The sequence below is a fragment of the Bufo gargarizans genome, chromosome 8 (assembly GCF_014858855.1).
Source record: "Bufo gargarizans isolate SCDJY-AF-19 chromosome 8, ASM1485885v1, whole genome shotgun sequence".
Lineage (NCBI taxonomy): Eukaryota > Metazoa > Chordata > Amphibia > Anura > Bufonidae > Bufo > Bufo gargarizans.
Genome location: NC_058087.1, coordinates 20,399,269 through 20,416,685, shown reverse-complemented (window position 1 = coordinate 20,416,685; position 17,417 = coordinate 20,399,269). Strand labels below are relative to the sequence as shown.

At 44.6% G+C, this 17,417-nt stretch overlaps 1 protein-coding gene across 11 annotated transcripts in view; it reads left to right on the top strand.

The window, feature by feature from the left end:
• The window catches only part of TANC1 (tetratricopeptide repeat, ankyrin repeat and coiled-coil containing 1), a 192,186-nt gene that overhangs the window by 171,508 nt on the left and 3,261 nt on the right, over positions 1-17,417 (top strand). For 8 of the 11 annotated variants that reach the window (XM_044302880.1, XM_044302885.1, XM_044302884.1 and 5 more), the window contains 7 exons: positions 4,093-4,216; positions 11,520-11,695; positions 12,938-13,070; positions 15,124-15,215; positions 15,616-15,762; positions 16,545-16,616; positions 16,813-16,913. In XM_044302880.1, the coding sequence (XP_044158815.1) occupies positions 4,093-4,216; positions 11,520-11,695; positions 12,938-13,070; positions 15,124-15,215; positions 15,616-15,762; positions 16,545-16,616; positions 16,813-16,913 (845 nt within the window). The remainder of the gene's footprint in view (positions 1-4,092; positions 4,217-11,519; positions 11,696-12,937; positions 13,071-15,123; positions 15,216-15,615; positions 15,763-16,544; positions 16,617-16,812; positions 16,914-17,417) is intronic. The other 3 variants (XM_044302883.1, XM_044302888.1, XM_044302881.1) reach the window with 1 other exon arrangement.

Genomic DNA, 17,417 nt, shown 5'->3' with positions numbered 1-17,417 from the left:
TACTCTATTCGGGGGGTACTGTATATGGAGTCTAAAAATTATGATCTGTAGAAAAGATAAAATTCCATTCAGCACTCTTGGGAGTCAAGGAATTTTATCTTTTCTGTAGAGGGTTTTTCAAGATCTCCGAATATCTACTCCAATCTCAAATTCTGCATTATCCTTTACCAATTTCACTGCTGGACTTTTGCATTGCCCCATTGCCCTTGTTGCGCCCTCTTACACTTGGTTGTTCCATCAGTGCCGCAGCCGACTCTTGTTGTGTGTGGTCACAATGGATGTCACATTAAAATGTGATAACAGTGGCGGGAGGAGGGCAGGGGACAATAACAGTGCCGGGGGTTCAGAGCAAAATCGGGAAAGTAATTTTTATTTGAGGTTTAGCATTATCCCTTTTAAACCCTTTGCCCTGTATTTTTAATTCTGACCTTTTGTCCAGTTAATAGAGGGTTATTCCTATTACAGATGTTAATAGCATAAATGCTAGAAAACGTCTATACTTAATGTTTTAGTTCTTACAAAAAAAATAATAGGAATAATGTATTTCAGGTCCCTGAAAGCTCCACTAAAAAGTGGTCAAATAATATTTAGCATAAGAGGTCTCTGAAAAGTTTTGGTCCATGGAAGACCCTGCCATAGAAATTCTAATGAGATAGTCTGGTTCTTTGTGTCTGCACAGAATCCCCTTTGCCTTTTCTATTTAGCCTCTTCTAGTGGAGACAGCTATTCACAGCACTTCATACAGTCCGGGGACAATGCACAATGCCGCCATACAACGCCTACCGCCATTATAGTATGAGAGTCTGATCGGGCGCTCGGGCAGGCCGCCATAACCATGACCAGCATGTCAGGTTTCCAGCATTTTGCTCCCTTGTTTATGTAAACTTTCATTTCCTGTTGTTTCTTCTAAGATTTTTATTTATTTTTTACTTAGGAAGATAAATAAAATATGTGCAGATTATATTAAGAAGAATGTCCATATTTGGATGATTTAGAGTTCTTCTTTTACTGGAGGTTTTCCGTTAAATACAGTTTAAGCACTGCCTGATGAAACGTTCTGCCCTATACTTTTTATGTACTTGTGTAACCTTTTCAAACACACTGCTTGCTGTCAGTAACTTGAAACATTATTGTTTATATACAGATGCTGCAAATCTGTACAGACAAAGCACTGACTGTTTACTATAGTTATATCCAGTTTACATTGCTTGGACTCCATATTTACACATTTTTCCTACACTGGTACATTGAAGCAAAGAATCAGAGCAGGAGGGAGATTTGGGTGGTGATGTGTTTAGTTTACAGATGAATGCCTAGCAGATCTATAAATGTTCAGCCTCAGTTTACTGTCAGCAAGCAGTGGTGTGAATCAAAAACACAGTTTTCATAAAAGTGCCCTATCTAAAGCCATGTACACACAATGTTTTTTTTTTGTTTTTTTTTGTGGGGGGGGGGGAGATTTTAGCATGTTTTCTGCAATGAAATCCACTTACATTTAGGCTGAGTTCACACGAGCGTGACAGATTTGGTCCGGATGCGTTCAGGGTGCGTTCAGTTAAACTCGCACCATTTTGCAAGCAAGTTCAGTCAGTTTTGGCTGCAATTGCGTTTAGTTGTTCAGTTTTTTCCGCGCGGGTGCAATGCGTTTTGATGCGTTTTTCATGCGCGTGATAAAAAACTGAAGGTTTACAAACAACATCTCCTAGCAACCATCAGTGAAAAACGCATTGCATCCGCACTTGCTTGCAGATGCAATGCGTTATTAACGCAGCCCCATTCACTTCTATGGAGCCAGGGCTGCGTGAAAAACGCAGAATATAGAGCATGCTGCGATTTTAAAGCATTGCAGAACTGATGCATGGAAAAAAAACGCTCATGTGCACAGCCCCATTGAAATGAATGGGTCAGGATTCAGTGCAGGTGCAATGCGTTCACCTACTGCATTGCACCCGCGCGGAAATCTCGCCCGTGTGAACTCAGCCTAAGCCTCTCGTTGTTTTTAATGGGATTAAACAAACTTGAATTCCGCATAGTGGAAAACACGGAATGGACCTGTCAGTTCTTGGCGTAGTTTCCGCGAGGGGTAACCACATGTGGATTTCGATGGGGTTGATCCGCTGGCAGATTCCATGCCAGTGCAAGCTGCAAACCAGGGCAGCAATCTCGGGGTCAGCCAGATTAGCTCCTCAGAAAAAATACATGCACATACTTTTTCTACATGTATTTTCGCCATGTGAACGTGCTTTAAGAGAAATCCTCTGTTGTTTGTCACAGCCTCTAGTGAAACACGCAGCTTTTCATTTTTCGGCTCTTGGATGGAAGCTGCACTGTGATTGGCTGTTAAGGACAACAGACAGTTTTCATTAATCTGCCTCGGAGTGACAAATGTATCAAAACTAGAACAAAGATAAAGTGGAGTAGTTGCCCCTAGCAACCAATCAGATTGTAGCTCTTATTTTTCAAAGAGAGATGGATAGTGAAATATGGATGGATGGGGAGATATACATAGAGAGCGGGATTAATAGGGAGAGGTGGATGGAGAGCGGGGTGGATAGGGAAAGAGAGAGGGATGGAGAGCGGGGTGGATAGGGAAAGAGAGAGGGATGGAGAGCGGGGTGGATAGGGAAAGAGAGAGGGATGGAGAGCGGGGTGGATAGGGAAAGAGAGGGATGGAGAGCGGGGTGGATAGGGAAAGAGAGGGATGGAGAGCGGGGTGGATAGGGAAAGAGCGAGGGATGGAGAGCGGGGTGGATAGGGAAAGAGAGAGGGATGGAGAGCGGGGTGGATAGGGAAAGAGAGAGGGATGGAGAGCGGGGTGGATAGGGAAAGAGAGAGGGATGGAGAGCGGGGTGGATAGGGAAAGAGAGAGGGATGGAGAGCGGGGTGGATAGGGAAAGAGAGGGATGGAGAGCGGGGTGGATAGGGAAAGAGAGAGGGATGGAGAGCGGGTTGGATAGGGAAAGAGAGGGATGGAGAGCGGGGTGGATAGGGAAAGAGAGGGATGGATAGAGAGCAAGATGGATGGATAAGGGAGTGAGATGAACTGGGAGAGAGAGGGATGGATGGGGGGGGGCAGATGGCTGGGGAGATGAATAGAGAGAGATGGAGGCGAACAGGGAGAGATGGATAGAGAGCGGGATTGATGGGGAAAAAGTGAGATGGCTGGATAGGGAGAGAATAAGTGATGGATAGAGAGCAGGATGGATAGGGAGAGATGGATGGATAAGGGAGCAAGATGGACAGGGAGAGGGATGGATGGGGAGATGAATAGAGAGAGATGGAGGCGAACAGGGAGAGATGGATAGAGAGCGGGATTGATGGGAAAATGTGAGATGGCTGTATAGGGAGAGAGATGGATAGGGATAGAGAGCAGGATGGATAAGGGAGCAAGATGGACAGGGAGAGAGAGAGAGGGATGGATAAGGGAGTGAGACAGATGGACCGGGATGGAGACGGACAGGGAAAGATGGATGGATAGGAAGATGGATATCAGATTGATCTAATAGTCTGGTGTATCTCCTATACAGGTAAGGGGGGGAACTAACTCTCCTTGGGGTGAGAGCACCTTAATCACTGTGAGGAGACTTATAGGCCATACATGCTCCTCTGGAATTCTGGGAGGGAAGGGATGCAAATTAGCTCTTAACAAGCTCATTTCATGCCTATTTTAAGAGCTGAACATTGACTTATAGCATGGCTGCCTTACATCTGGTGGCATTAGAGGCAGAGCTTGTTCAGAGCTCGTTTGCATCCCTTCTCTCCTATACAGTACATGTGAAGTCGCTGGCTGTTAGGTGACCATTTTGGATTGGGCTTCACGCTGCTCGTCTCTCTGGAGGACAATAAGGGGAGGGGGGCTGTTATTCGATATAACCTGTGCTTGTGTGTGTGAATGCTGCTCCATATAATCCTCCTGGGGTCTCTAGATCTGTTGTTTGCACCGTTTCTAAGGTTGCTGAATCCTATTGGGGCAAGTTGTATAATAGGCATATTTACACCCGCAGTCAGTGGACGGTATAATACTGTATCCGCGCTTTTCCCTGCAGTTGGCGGTCATCTTCTCATGTGTCGTTTCTTCCTTGCTCTCCGCAGGTTGCCAGGCTGCTCATGCAGCACGGCTGTGATGTGAATCTGTGTGACAAGCAAGGCAGGACTCCTCTCATGGTCGCTGCGTGTGAGGGCCATTGTGGTACCGTGGAGTTCCTTCTGTCCGAGGGTGAGAAACTTTCTTCTCTGTAAAGAAATGTAAAGCAAAAGGACAATACCATAAAATTCTAAGTCAATGGCAGTGGTGGAATCTGGGGCAGGGGAAGGGTCACTGCGGGAAAATATGTATATTGTAATATGCTGCATGGGGGCAAATAGATCTTGACTTTACAACGCGCTTTAGGATGTTGGGAAGTAATTGCTATTCACTTCAGAGGCTAATTTACTCATTCATCATCAGCAGGCAAGGTCAACAATAGAGATGAGCGAATTTCATATTTTGACATTCGTTCACGCTTCGTTTACTGGTAAAAGGTGACTTGCGTATGGTCCATATCACAATTCTATGACGGCATGCATAACGGAATGACTTTAGTGGCATTCCGTTATTCATTCCGTCATAATAGAAGTCTTTGGGCTGCGAAACGGATCTGTCCCTTTTCCGTTATGGAGGGGAGTCCTCTCCTGCATAACTGAAACGGGATGGATCCGTTTTGCAGCCCATAGACTTCTATTATGACGGAATGCCACTAAAGGCATTCCGTTATGCATGCCGTCATAGATTTGCGTTATGGTCCGTGGTAACGGAATCCATAATGCAAGTCACCTTTTACCAGTAAACGAAGCGTAAACTAATTTCATGACCAAAAATTCGCTAATTTCTAGTCAACACCACCACCTGCTGGCTGAGGGTGGGTATTGCAGACTGGCACATTAAATGTTTGCTTGTGTGCGCATAGATTGTGAAGGATGCTGTAAGGAATGAGGATTATTTCTGTATATAATTGCACATATTAGAGGCTGGAATTTGGGGAGTGTGGACCATTCATTTACAGTTACCACCATGTGGGATAATTGGGATGCTGACTCCAAGGCTGGGTGCTGAATCAGAGCTAATTTGAATGTTGGCCGGTTTCAGACACATCTCAGTCTTACTAATTAAATGGGGTTTTAGTGGTTAAAAGGTTTGTCTCCTGTCTTTAAATGACAGGTTGTTATGGGTAGTACAACCATGTTTCTTATGTGCAAATGTTTCTAATTCTTTGAAACTTTTTTTTGCTTTAAAGGGAACCTGTCACCTGGATTTTGTGTATAGAGCTGAGGACATGGGCTGCTAGTTGGCCGCTAGCACATCCGCAATATCCAGTCCCCATAGCTCTGTGTGCTTTCATTGTGTAAAAAACCCGATTTGATACATATGCAAATTAACATAAGAGTCATATCTTACTTGTGTGACCAGAGAAGAGTCATATTTTCAAGCTCTGACTCCTCTCAGGTTAATTTGCATATGGATCAAATCGTTTTTTTTTTTACACAATAAAAGCACACAGAGCTATGGGGACTGGGTATTGCAGATGTGCTAGTGGCCGTCTAGCAACCCATGTCCTCAGCTCTATACCCAAAATCCAGGTGACAGGTTCCCTTTAAAGGGGTTGTCTCACTTCAGCAAATAGCATTTATCATGTAGAGAAAGTTAATACAAGGCACTTACTAATGTATTGTGATTGTCCATATTGCCTCCTTTGCTGGCTGGATTTATTTTTCCATTGCATTATACACGGTTTGTTTCCAGGGGTTATCTGCTCTGCAGCAGTGACCGGGACAGGAGCTGCTGTGCATGCGTGCCGATCTGTGCTCCCACACAGAGAGGCGTTTTCTTATAGTGTGCAAGCGCAACCGCCGCTGCTGGATTGCAAGGTGGTTGTAAACCCTGGAAACGAGCAGTGCATAATGTGATGGAAAAAATGAATCCAGCCAGCAAAGGAAGTAATATGGACAATCACAATACATTAGTAAGTGCCTTGTAGTAACTTTCTCTACATAATAAATGCCATTTGCTGAAGTGAGGCAACCCCTTTAACCACCTCCCGACCGCCTAACGCGCCGATGCGTCCGGGAGGTGGTTGATTTATTCCTCCTGGACGCATCGGCGCGTCATCTCGCGAGACGCGAGATTTCCTGTGAACGCGCGCACACAGGCGCGCGCGCTCACAGGAACAGAAGGTAAGCGAGTGGATCTCCAGCCTGCCCGCGGCGATCGCTCGCTGGCAGGCTGGAGATCTGAATTTTTTAACCCCTAACAGGTATATTAGACGCTGTTTTCATAACAGCGTCTAATATACCTCCTACCTGGTCCTCTGGTGGTCCCTTTTGTTAGGATCGACCACCAGAGGACTCAGGTAGGTCAGTACAGTCCCACCAAACACCACACTACACCCCCCCCCCCCCCCCCGTCACTTATTAACCCCTTATAAACTCCCTGATCACCCCATATAAACTCCCTGATCACCCCCCTGTCATTGATCACCGCCCTGTCATTGATCACCCCCCTGTCAGGCTCCGTTCAGACGTCCGCATGATTTTTACGGATCCGATCCATGTATCCATGGATCCGTAAAAATCATGCGGACGTCTGAATGGAGCCTTACAGGGGGGTGATCAATGACAGGCGGGTGATCACCCATATACACTCCCTGATCACCCCCTGTCATTGATCACCGCCCTGTCAGGCTCCATTCAGACGTCCGCATGATTTTTACGGATCCGATCCATGTATCCATGGATCCGTAAAAATCATGCGGACGTCTGAATGGAGCCTTACAGGGGGGTGATCACCCATATACACTCCCTGATCACCCCCCTGTCATTGATCACCGCCCTGTCAGGCTCCATTCAGACGTCCGCATGATTTTTACGGATCCGATCCATGTATCCATGGATCCGTAAAAATCATGCGGACGTCTGAATGGAGCCTTACAGGGGGGGTGATCAGTGACAGGGGGGTGATCACCCTGATTACCCTGATCACCCCCTGTCATTGATAACCCCCCTGTAAGGCTCCATTCAGACGTCCGCATGCGTTCTGTGGATCCGATCCATGTATCCATAGATCCGTAAAAAATCATGCGGACGTCTGAATGGAGCCTTACAGGGGGGGTGATCAGTGACAGGGGGGTGATCACCCTGATTACCCTGATCACCCCCTGTCATTGATAACCCCCCTGTAAGGCTCCATTCAGACGTCCGCATGCGTTCTGTGGATCCGATCCATGTATCCATGGATCCGTAAAAAATCATGCGGATGTCTGAATGGAGCCTTACAGGGGGGGTGATCAGTGACAGGGGGGTGATCACCCTGATTACCCTGATCACCCCCTGTCATTGATAACCCCCCTGTAAGGCTCCATTCAGACGTCCGCATGCGTTTTGTGGATCCGATCCATGTATCCATGGATCCATAAAAAATCATGCGGATGTCTGAATGGAGCCTTACAGGGGGGGTGATCAGTGACAGGGGGGTGATCACCCTGATTACCCTGATCACCCCCTGTCATTGATAACCCCCCTGTAAGGCTCCATTCAGACGTCCGCATGCGTTCTGTGGATCCGATCCATGTATCCATGGATCCGTAAAAAATCATGCGGATGTCTGAATGGAGCCTTACAGGGGGGGTGATCAGTGACGGGGGGGTGATCAGGGAGTCTATATGGGTGATCACCCCCCTGTCATTGATCACTCCCCCCCTGGTAAGGCTCCATTCAGCCATTTTTTTTGGCACAAGTTAGCGGAAATTTTTTGTTTGTTTTTGTTTTCGTTTTTTCTTACAAAGTCTCATATTCCACTAACTTGTGTCAAAAAATAAAATCTCACATGGACGCACCATACCCCTCACGGAATCCAAATGCGTAAACATTTTTAGACATTTATATTCCAGACTTCTCACGCTTTAGGGCCCCTAAAAAGCCAGGGCAGTATAAATACCCCACATGTGACCCCATTTCGGAAAGAAGACACCCCAAGGTATTCCGTGAGGGGCATATTGAGTCCATGAAAGATTGAAATTTTTGTCCTAAGTTAGCGGAAAGTGAGACTTTGTGAGAAAAAAAACAAAAAAAATCAATATCCGCTAACTTATGCAAAAAAAAAAATAATTCTAGGAACTCGCCAGGCCCCTCATTGAATACCTCGGGGTGTCTTCTTTCCAAAGTGGGGTCACATGTGGGGTATTTATACTGCCCTGGCTTTTTAGGGGCCCGAAAGTGTGAGAAGAAGTCTGGGATCCAAATGTCTAAAAATGCCCTCCTAAAAGGAATTTGGGCCCCTTTGCGCATCTAGGCTGCAAAAAAGTGTCACACATCTGGTATCGCCGTACTCAGGAGAAGTTGGGCAATGTGTTTTGGGGTGTCATTTTACATATACCCATGCTGGGTGAGAGAAATATCTTGGTCAAATGCCAACTTTGTATAAAAAAAATGGGAAAAGTTGTCTTTTGCCAAGATATTTCTCTCACCCAGCATGGGTATATGTAAAATGACCCCCCAAAACACATTCCCCAACTTCTCCTGAGTACGGCGATACCAGATGTGTGACACTTTTTTGCAGCCTAGGTGGGCAAAGGGGCACATATTCCAAAGTGCACCTTTCGGATTTCGCAGGCCATTTTTTACACATTTTGATTTCAAGGTACTTCTTACACATTTGGGCCCCTAAATTGCCAGGGCAGTATAACTACGCCACAAGTGACCCCATTTTGGAAAGAAGACACCCCAAGGTATTCCGTGGGGGGCACGGCGAGTTCCTAGAATTTTTTATTTTTTGTCACAATTTAGCGGAAAATGATGATTTTTCTTTTTTCCTTACAAAGTCTCATATTCCACTAACTTGCGACAAAAAATAAAAAATTCTAGGAACTCGCCATGCCCCTCACGGAATACCTTGGGGTGTCTTCTTTCCAAAATGGGGTCACTTGTGGCGTAGTTATACTGCCCTGGCAATTTAGGGGCCCAAATGTGTGAGAAGAACTTTGCAATCAAAATGTGTAAAAAATGCCCTGCAAAATCCGAAAGGTGCACTTTGGAATATGTGCCCCTTTGCCCACCTTGGCAGCAAAAAAGTGTGACACATCTGGTATCGCCGTACTCAGGAGAAGTTGGGCAATGTGTTTTGGGGTGTCATTTTACATATACCCATGCTGGGTGAGAAAAATATCTTGGTCAAATGCCAACTTTGTATAAAAAAATTGGAAAAGTTGTCTTTTGCCAAGATATTTCTCTCACCCAGCATGGGTATATGTAAAATGACAGCCCAAAACACATTCCCCAACTTCTCCTGAGTACGGCGATACCAGATGTGTGACACTTTTTTGATGCCAAGGTGGGCAAAGGGGCGCATATTCCAAAGTGCACCTTTCGGATTTCACCGGTCATTTCTTACACATTTTGATTGCAAAGTTCTTCTCACACATTTGGGCCCCTAAATTGCCAGGGCAGTATAACTACGCCACAAGTGACCCCATTTTGGAAAGAAGACACCCCAAGGTATTCTGTGAGGGGCATGGTGAGTTCCTAGAATTTTTTATTTTTTGTCGCAAGTTAGTGGAATATGAGACTTTGTAAGAAAAAAAAAAAAAATCATCATCATTTTCCGCTAACTTGTGACAAAAAATAAAAAGTTCTATGAACTCACTATGCCCATCAGCGAATACCTTAGGGTGTCTACTTTCCGAAATGGGGTCATTTGTGGGGTTTTTCTACTGTCTGGGCATTGTAGAACCTCAGGAAACATGACAGGTGCTCAGAAAATCAGAGCCGTTTCAAAAAGCGGAAATTCACATTTTTGTACCATAGTTTGTAAATGCTATAACTTTTACCCAAACCATTTTTTTTTTGCCCAAACATTTTTTTTTTATCAAAGACATGTAGAACTATAAATTTAGCGAAAAATTTATATATGGATGTCGTTTTTTTTGCAAAATTTCACAGCTGAAAGTGAAAAATGTCATTTTTTTGCAAAAAAATCGTTACATTTTGATTAATAACAAAAAAAGTAAAAATGTCAGCAGCAATAAAATACCACCAAATGAAAGCTCTATTAGTGAGAAGAAAAGGAGGTAAAATTCATTTGGGTGGTAAGTTGCATGACCGAGCGATAAACGGTGAAAGTAGTGTAGTGCCGAAGTGTAAAAAGTGGCCTGGTCATGAAGGGGGTTTCACCTAGCGGGGCTGAAGTGGTTAAAGGGCTTCTGTCACCCCACTAAACCGTTTTTTTGTTTTTTTTTGTTTACTTATAATCCCTACACTGCGATTTATGGCTACATAATCTAATTAATCATTTTGGTCCAGTAGATTGTGTTAAAAACGTGCTTTTAAAATATGCAAATTACCTTGCTACCAGCAAGTAGGGCAGCTACTTGCTGGTAGCAGCCGCATCCTTCGATCCTAAAGACGCCCCCTCCTCATGTTGGATGACAGGGCCAGGGAACGGGATCGTTCTCTGCTGGCCCTGTTTGCATTCAAAATCTTGTGCCTGCGCCGTACCTGTCTTCAATCGGCGCAGGCGCACTGAGAGGCGGACGCTCGCTCGGCTGCTCCATCCTCAATGCGCCTGCTCCATCCTCAATGCGCCTGCGCCGGGTGTAGATGTGACGTCATCGGCGCAGGCGCATTGAGGATGGAGCGGCGGAGCGAGCGGCCGCATCTCATTGCGCCTGCGCCGACTGAATACTGTTACGGCGCAGGCGCGAGATCTTGATAGCAGACAGGGCCAGCAGAGGACGATTCCGTTCCCTGGCCCTGTCAATCAACATGCGGAGGGGGCGTCTTTAGGATCGGAGGATGCGGCTGCTACCAGCAAGGTAATTTGCATATTTTAAAAGCACGTTTTTAACACAATCTACTGGACCAAAATGATTAATTAGATTATGTAGGCATAAATCGCAGTATAGGGATTATAAGTAAACAAAAAAAAATAGAAAAAAAAATAGAAAGATCTGCGTGTAAGAAACGTGTTTGTTTGTACTACCCATAGCAACCTGTTGGCCAATTGTAAAAGGATTTGGATACTTTTGCAACCATATTATATAGTTTTACTACAATAAAATAAAATTGAGCAAAACTATCCTGCTGTTTTGCGTATACAGCTCCTACACGGATCTGTGTTTCTCCATAGTTACAAGCCTAAAAGAAAAGGGTTAACCCCTTCACTTTTGCCAACCTACAGATAGCAGGACAGAGGGACACATAGTTCTGCATTTTAGCTGTGTGCATAGTATATGATGGGGTTTTTTACTTTCTCTAAATGGCAAATCTATCTAATTCTTCATTTATATGGGAGCAGAAGATGCATCACTGGATTTGGTATTTTGGAAAAGCTATATGGCAGCCATATTGGTTGTTGCCCTGCTTTCCGAGATTCAGAATTACAGGGAAAAAAATGGCAGAATAGACTTTGAATAGATATTGTCAAAAGAAAACCACCCAAGGCCTGTTTGATGGGACTATAGACTGAGACGGTGTGATGTTCTTCTCTCCAGGGGCAGACATTGCAGCTTTGGACAAAGAAGGGTTGACCGCCCTCAGCTGGGCTTGCCTCAAGGGCCACAAGGCAGCCGTCCAGTGCTTGGTAGAAAGAGGCTCTGCCATTGACCAGATGGACAGAAATGGCCGCACTCCGCTGGATCTGGCTGCTTTCTATGGAGACGCTGAGATTGTAAGTGAATACAAGCTAAATATTTAAATGCCACTCGCATGTTAAAAGGTTCCCGTGATCGATTCGCCTTTCACCGCTGTTTAAGCGGCGCTCCGGCGCTATAAACACACGGATCCTGCTACTGGAATAAATAAGTAATCCTGTATTTACATACCGCGGGGATGCCATCCCTCCGCATTCCTGCTCTAATAGCTCCAGTGGTATCGGGAATACATGCCATGCATTTTGAAGAGGAATGCCCGTTGCGCTCTACGGGGGGAGGACGACATCTTTTGTTACTCATGATAAAAGTGCATCTCTCTCTTTTTCTGGGGGAGCTGCAGATATTATGCAGAAGGCTGCATTCCCCGGACTGACATCACACGCACGTCCACAGGTTTTGACATGACGCCCTCCCTCGCTCTCTTTTGCGCGGAGAGAAGTGATAAGAGGTGGAATTTTATGCAGCTTTTAATAAATCTGGTTTATATTTACAAGGTTTATCCATTGCATATTATGATGGATGGATGGTTTTTGACGCTTTTATTTTATGCCAGCATATGAGAAACATGGACAAATCCCAGGAAGGGAAGGCTCACCCTATCCATCACCTCTACCCTGTCTGCTTTGAATCACAGCACAAAAAAGACAGCTGTAATATGATTGGCTACAACGCCTTTACTTAAAGGGGAGACTCCAGCTGAAATCCTATTTTGAAATATCAGACTTGCATAGGGGCAGGCATTCGTGATGGTCCATGTGCTCTCCGTAACGAATAAGCTGTGGTGCCCTGTAGCTGGATGAGAGTCAACACGCTTAAAACATAACTTCTAACCACAGTGATATTCATGTAAAGCCTTTGTTTTTGTAGTAAAAACAATGAAGCAACTATAGAAGAATCTATTGTTTTGTGTCTACAGCTCCTGTTTAGACATATATCTCCATGGTAACAGACTACAAATAAACCTGTGTAGTCGGATCATGCCATACATCTGTTTACTACTTTACTAGTGAATGTATGTATAAAGTAGGGGATGTACGGATGGGATTTGTGGTGTGTTCCCATAGAGAGGACACAGTTCTGCAACGAAGCTTTAGAAACAGGCACGATTTTCCTGACATCCGCCATACATGTACTACGGATGTTGGGTCTTTAAAGGCGGCACCTACTCCGGAGCTAAGTGGGCGCCATAGCTGCCGAGTGCCTGCTGTTTTACTTAGTGAATGTGTTCAGGATTTCTCTTCATCTTCTGGTCTGTTTAGGTGCAGTATTTGGTTGATAATGGAGCCATGATTGAACATGTGGACTACAGTGGGATGAGACCTTTGGATCGAGCGATCGGCTGTCGAAATACTGCAGTTGTCGTGACCTTGCTCCGAAAAGGAGCCAAATTAGGTAAAGATTTTATGCAGCTGTGAAATCTAAAGTATGCTTATACCAACCAAGAATGAATGCAAATGAAACGTGTATGTGTGTCCGCCAAATAACCATCACAATCGGTGTATGCACCAGCCTAACCCAACTTCAATGTAGAGCTGGGAACACTCGGGACCGCCATTAATGAACCGGAGCAGAGAGGGGCTACACAGAGCACCTGTCTCTGGAGAATCTGACATTTCCACGTATTGCATGGAACGCCCGTTACTTTTAATTATAAAAGTATTTGTGCAATGCTTTATTTTCTTTGTGGCGGCACTGTGCAGGGGACTTTAACACTTGCTGCCAGGTTCCCCCATAGATTATCCAGGAACCCAGCAATAAATCGAGCTTTGATCATAGCATTTTCAGAAAAGCCATCTAATATAAATTAGAATTCTAAGAAGCAGACAACCCTGTAAGTAGAGAAATCCATGTGTGTAAGAGAGGTCTGCACGAGGGGTAAGTGGAGAGCCAGGGTGTAGATGAATATAAATAGGAACATTAGGAATTGATGAAGATGAGGGAAGATGGGGCATTTAAATAAATGATTGTTCTGAAGCCTTTCGGGGGTCAATGGTGGTGGTGGGCCAATTTTGAATCCCTGTCTTGGTCACTATAGAGATTGTCCCAATTGAAGTGAATGGGTCCGCATCAAAGCCGCAAAAACTGCGGCTCGGATGCGGACCAAACCAACGGTCATGTGCATGAGGCCTAAAGTCGTTGTTCCAGTGATGGATTATTGGATTTTTTTCCACTGTTTATTTAATCTGGCCTGAGGCCTAGGGTTACTAAGGGACCATTTTTACTCCAGGTTTATTTTTTTTAGCAAGTGGTTTTTAAAGGGTCTTTCCTACATAAGTCATTCAGTACAGGTTTTCTTAATGTTCATATACACAATAAGTCCTCCCTGAGTTTAGTACTAGAAATTAACACAAAGGATAAGCAGGAATGACCATTACTGATATAAATGACGCCTCCAACCTGGTAATTTTTTCTTACTAATGTTTGTGTTAATGGCCCAGCTTCCTGACACGGTCTATAGCCTGTGTAGAAAGACATGTTTTTATCAGTCTGAGACATACGATGGTCCCATTATACTCCCTATATTATTTAGGTCTGTAGATGCAAACCTCACAGTGCTGGAATTAGACTGGCTGACATGAAGCCTCATTCGGAGGAAGTTGATGTCATTTCCTTCTCGGGCTTTCTTATTGTATTAGGCACATCTGTCGTATCCTCACATAAATGCCCTCTTCACCCAAGGAAACATTATGTATTCAGGTCAGATGATAGATCTTGATGTATGTAATGTGCAACTGTCAAAGGCACTATTTCTTGATTGAACCAACCGTGATTTATTTTTTAAATAGCTCCCGTATGCTCCACAGGGCATCACCATTGGTGCCGGATGTTGACTTAGACCTTGGTGGATGGAACCTATTTTTCTGGCTAGCTTCTTCTTGTCTGTAAGAGGACACTAGCAGATTGCACATTGTAGAAGGGGTAGCTTGCCACTCCAGCGAGGACGACTGGGTGCAGTTGGATAGTATGATAGATAAAAGGGGTATTCCCATCTTATAACTTGACGTCATGTCGCAGGTATAAGGCATCACTTTATGCCTGGCTTCTGTGACCCACATCAATCCTGAGAATTAAGGGGCCCCAGTCCCTGCAGCCACTTTGTTCTTGAGATCGTTCCATACCCTTTTAAAGCAGGCATGCTTAGTTTTGGATAAGGCGAACCCAACTAGACAAGGTCAGTTGTCACAATCCCCACTGTAGCTCCTCAAGGTTATTTATGTGGAAGTAAAAAATATATATATTTTTGAGATTTTACCACTTGCCATGTGAAAAAGTTGATCTGGATACCAACCAAGTCTTATTACATACACACTTCATGTATAAATGTATGCAAGCTGCAAGGATATTACTGACTTATCTCATGATTGCTAACTCGCCAGTTCGTACATGCAACTTGATTCCGTGTTCTTCCTTTATTAAATCCTTGTTTTTTCTCCTCCTTTTATAGGGAATGCAGCATGGGCAATGGCAACTTCCAAGCCAGATATCTTAATTATCCTCCTTCAGAAATTAATGGATGAAGGCAATATATTGTACAGAGTAAGTAAAATAAAATAAAAAGGTTTGATATTTTTGGTCCTTGGGCCAGTATTGCATCTCCATCACATTCATGGGGCTGAGCTACAATGCTAGGCACAGTCCTTGGGGGGAAAACATCTTTATTTTTGGGCTGGCCATTTTTACGAATACTGAAAAACCTTTTAAGAAACTGCACATGATGACCTGGAACCTTTTTATACTGTCATAGAGATGTGCAGGGGGTCACCCTGTGGCTAGCTTATTTTTTCAGGATCCTTATAACAACTATTTCTTTTTTAGAAGGACAACCCGTAGAAGTGTGAGGTCTCAAAATATAGGAAATACATTTTCGGCGCAGGCTGTAAAAACTGCATTGCATTTATTTGGGTCTCCTTCCTGACACTGACTTTGTTTCCTGCAGAAGGGAAAGATGAAAGAAGCGGCGCAGAGGTATCAGTACGCACTTAGAAAGTTTCCTCGAGAAGGATTAGGAGAAGAGATGAAAGCTTTTAATGAGCTGCGCGTCTCCCTCTATTTGAACATGTCCAGATGTCGCCGAAAAATGAATGTAAGTAAAGTACTTTTCTGCTGTTTGCTACTTTTGGCAGGTCTTAAATGAAGTGGCCCTTCAGGCAGCATTTTATGTAGATTTATGCTAAGGCTATGCTGCGGTAGGAGAACCCATAGGAATCCACTAAGCTGTACATTTTGTGCTATATTATATGTGCGCACTTCGATATGTTGAAGTGAAAAGATCTGAGAGGAAAGGCATGGCTCACTGTGTGCCTATTAAAGGGGATTAGTACATGATTACATAAATTGGGCTGCTTTCTTAAAGAAACAGCAACTTACCTGTTTAATTTTCATGAGAGGTCATCAATATCATATTGGCGGGGGTCCGACACCTGGCACCCTGCCGATCAGCTGTATGAGTAGACTGCGCGACAGTACGCACGTGCCGTCTCCCTCTCTCTTACTGTCTGCTGCTGTCTATGGTCTTTACCATCGACAGCAGCGGTGAACAGGAAGAGAGTTGTTCGGCGGGGGTGTCGGTTGTCGGACCCCCGCTGATATGATATTGATAACCTATCGTGAGGGTAGGTTATCAATAGTAAAAGCACGGACAACCCCTTTAAAGTCTGGTACTGCCAGTGGGTTTAGCCCCACTGAAGTGAATGAAGAGGAGTGGTGATACCACACACAAACTAGGGACAGGTTTGGTGCTGTTTTTTTGAAAGAAAAGCGGCCATGTTTTTGTAATACTGTACAACCCCTTTTAAAGAGCCTTTTTCAGGTCAAATGTTCTCTTTGTGGAAGGGGCAGGTGAAGGTCATGCTGGTTGTTTTACAGGAAGAAGCAAGTACAGCACTCTCCCAAATACAGGATCACTCACTTATCTATTGTGATGGGAAGGGGCCTCAGGTATGAGATCCTTGTGCCCCAGTCTTGGAGCCTTGCCTTGTTGGAGTTGGATCATACATTAATACACCTCCTGCCTCACTAATATGTGTGCTGTAATACTCTGTGCCTGGTATTAACATTGTACCTTGCTGTGGTTGAGCTTCTACAAAGTACGCTTAACCAAAGTTATAATTGTGTCATCTTCTGTTCTATGTAGGACTTTGGCATGGCGGAGGAGTTTGCAACCAAGGCACTAGAGCTGAAACCAAAGTGCTATGAAGCTTACTATGCAAGGGCGAGAGCAAAACGAAACAGCAGGTAAGTCATGTTTCTATAAGTAGCCATATATCAAATTGTTTCTTTACCGTATCATGTGGTATTCCCATCTCATCAAGTGATGGCATGTTGCTAGATTATGCCATCACCATATAAATGGGATAGAGAAGGGTTCAGGATTCGGTAGATGATCGGGATTCAATCATGCCCAGGGACAGTTCTATCCCTGTTATGTTCCTGATTGATCCTCAGCCCAGAGGCATCACCTGATGGTGGTGACCCTCCGTCCCCGTACCTATCCTGGATTACCCTAATTAGCCCTGAAAGAAGTACCCTGTCACCCCGATGCGCTTCCTCCATTCATCTACGGACTGTAGATATCCTGGACCTCGATGGGGCTGGACGCCTGTCAGCGGGACATATATATGTATTATCCTTTGAGTGAACTAATCCCACTACAGGCATATATGTATCCACCAGCCCCACTTCTATTCACTAGCCCACTTTTTTGATGTGTGTGAGCACCCGTCTTATGTGCCCCCTGAT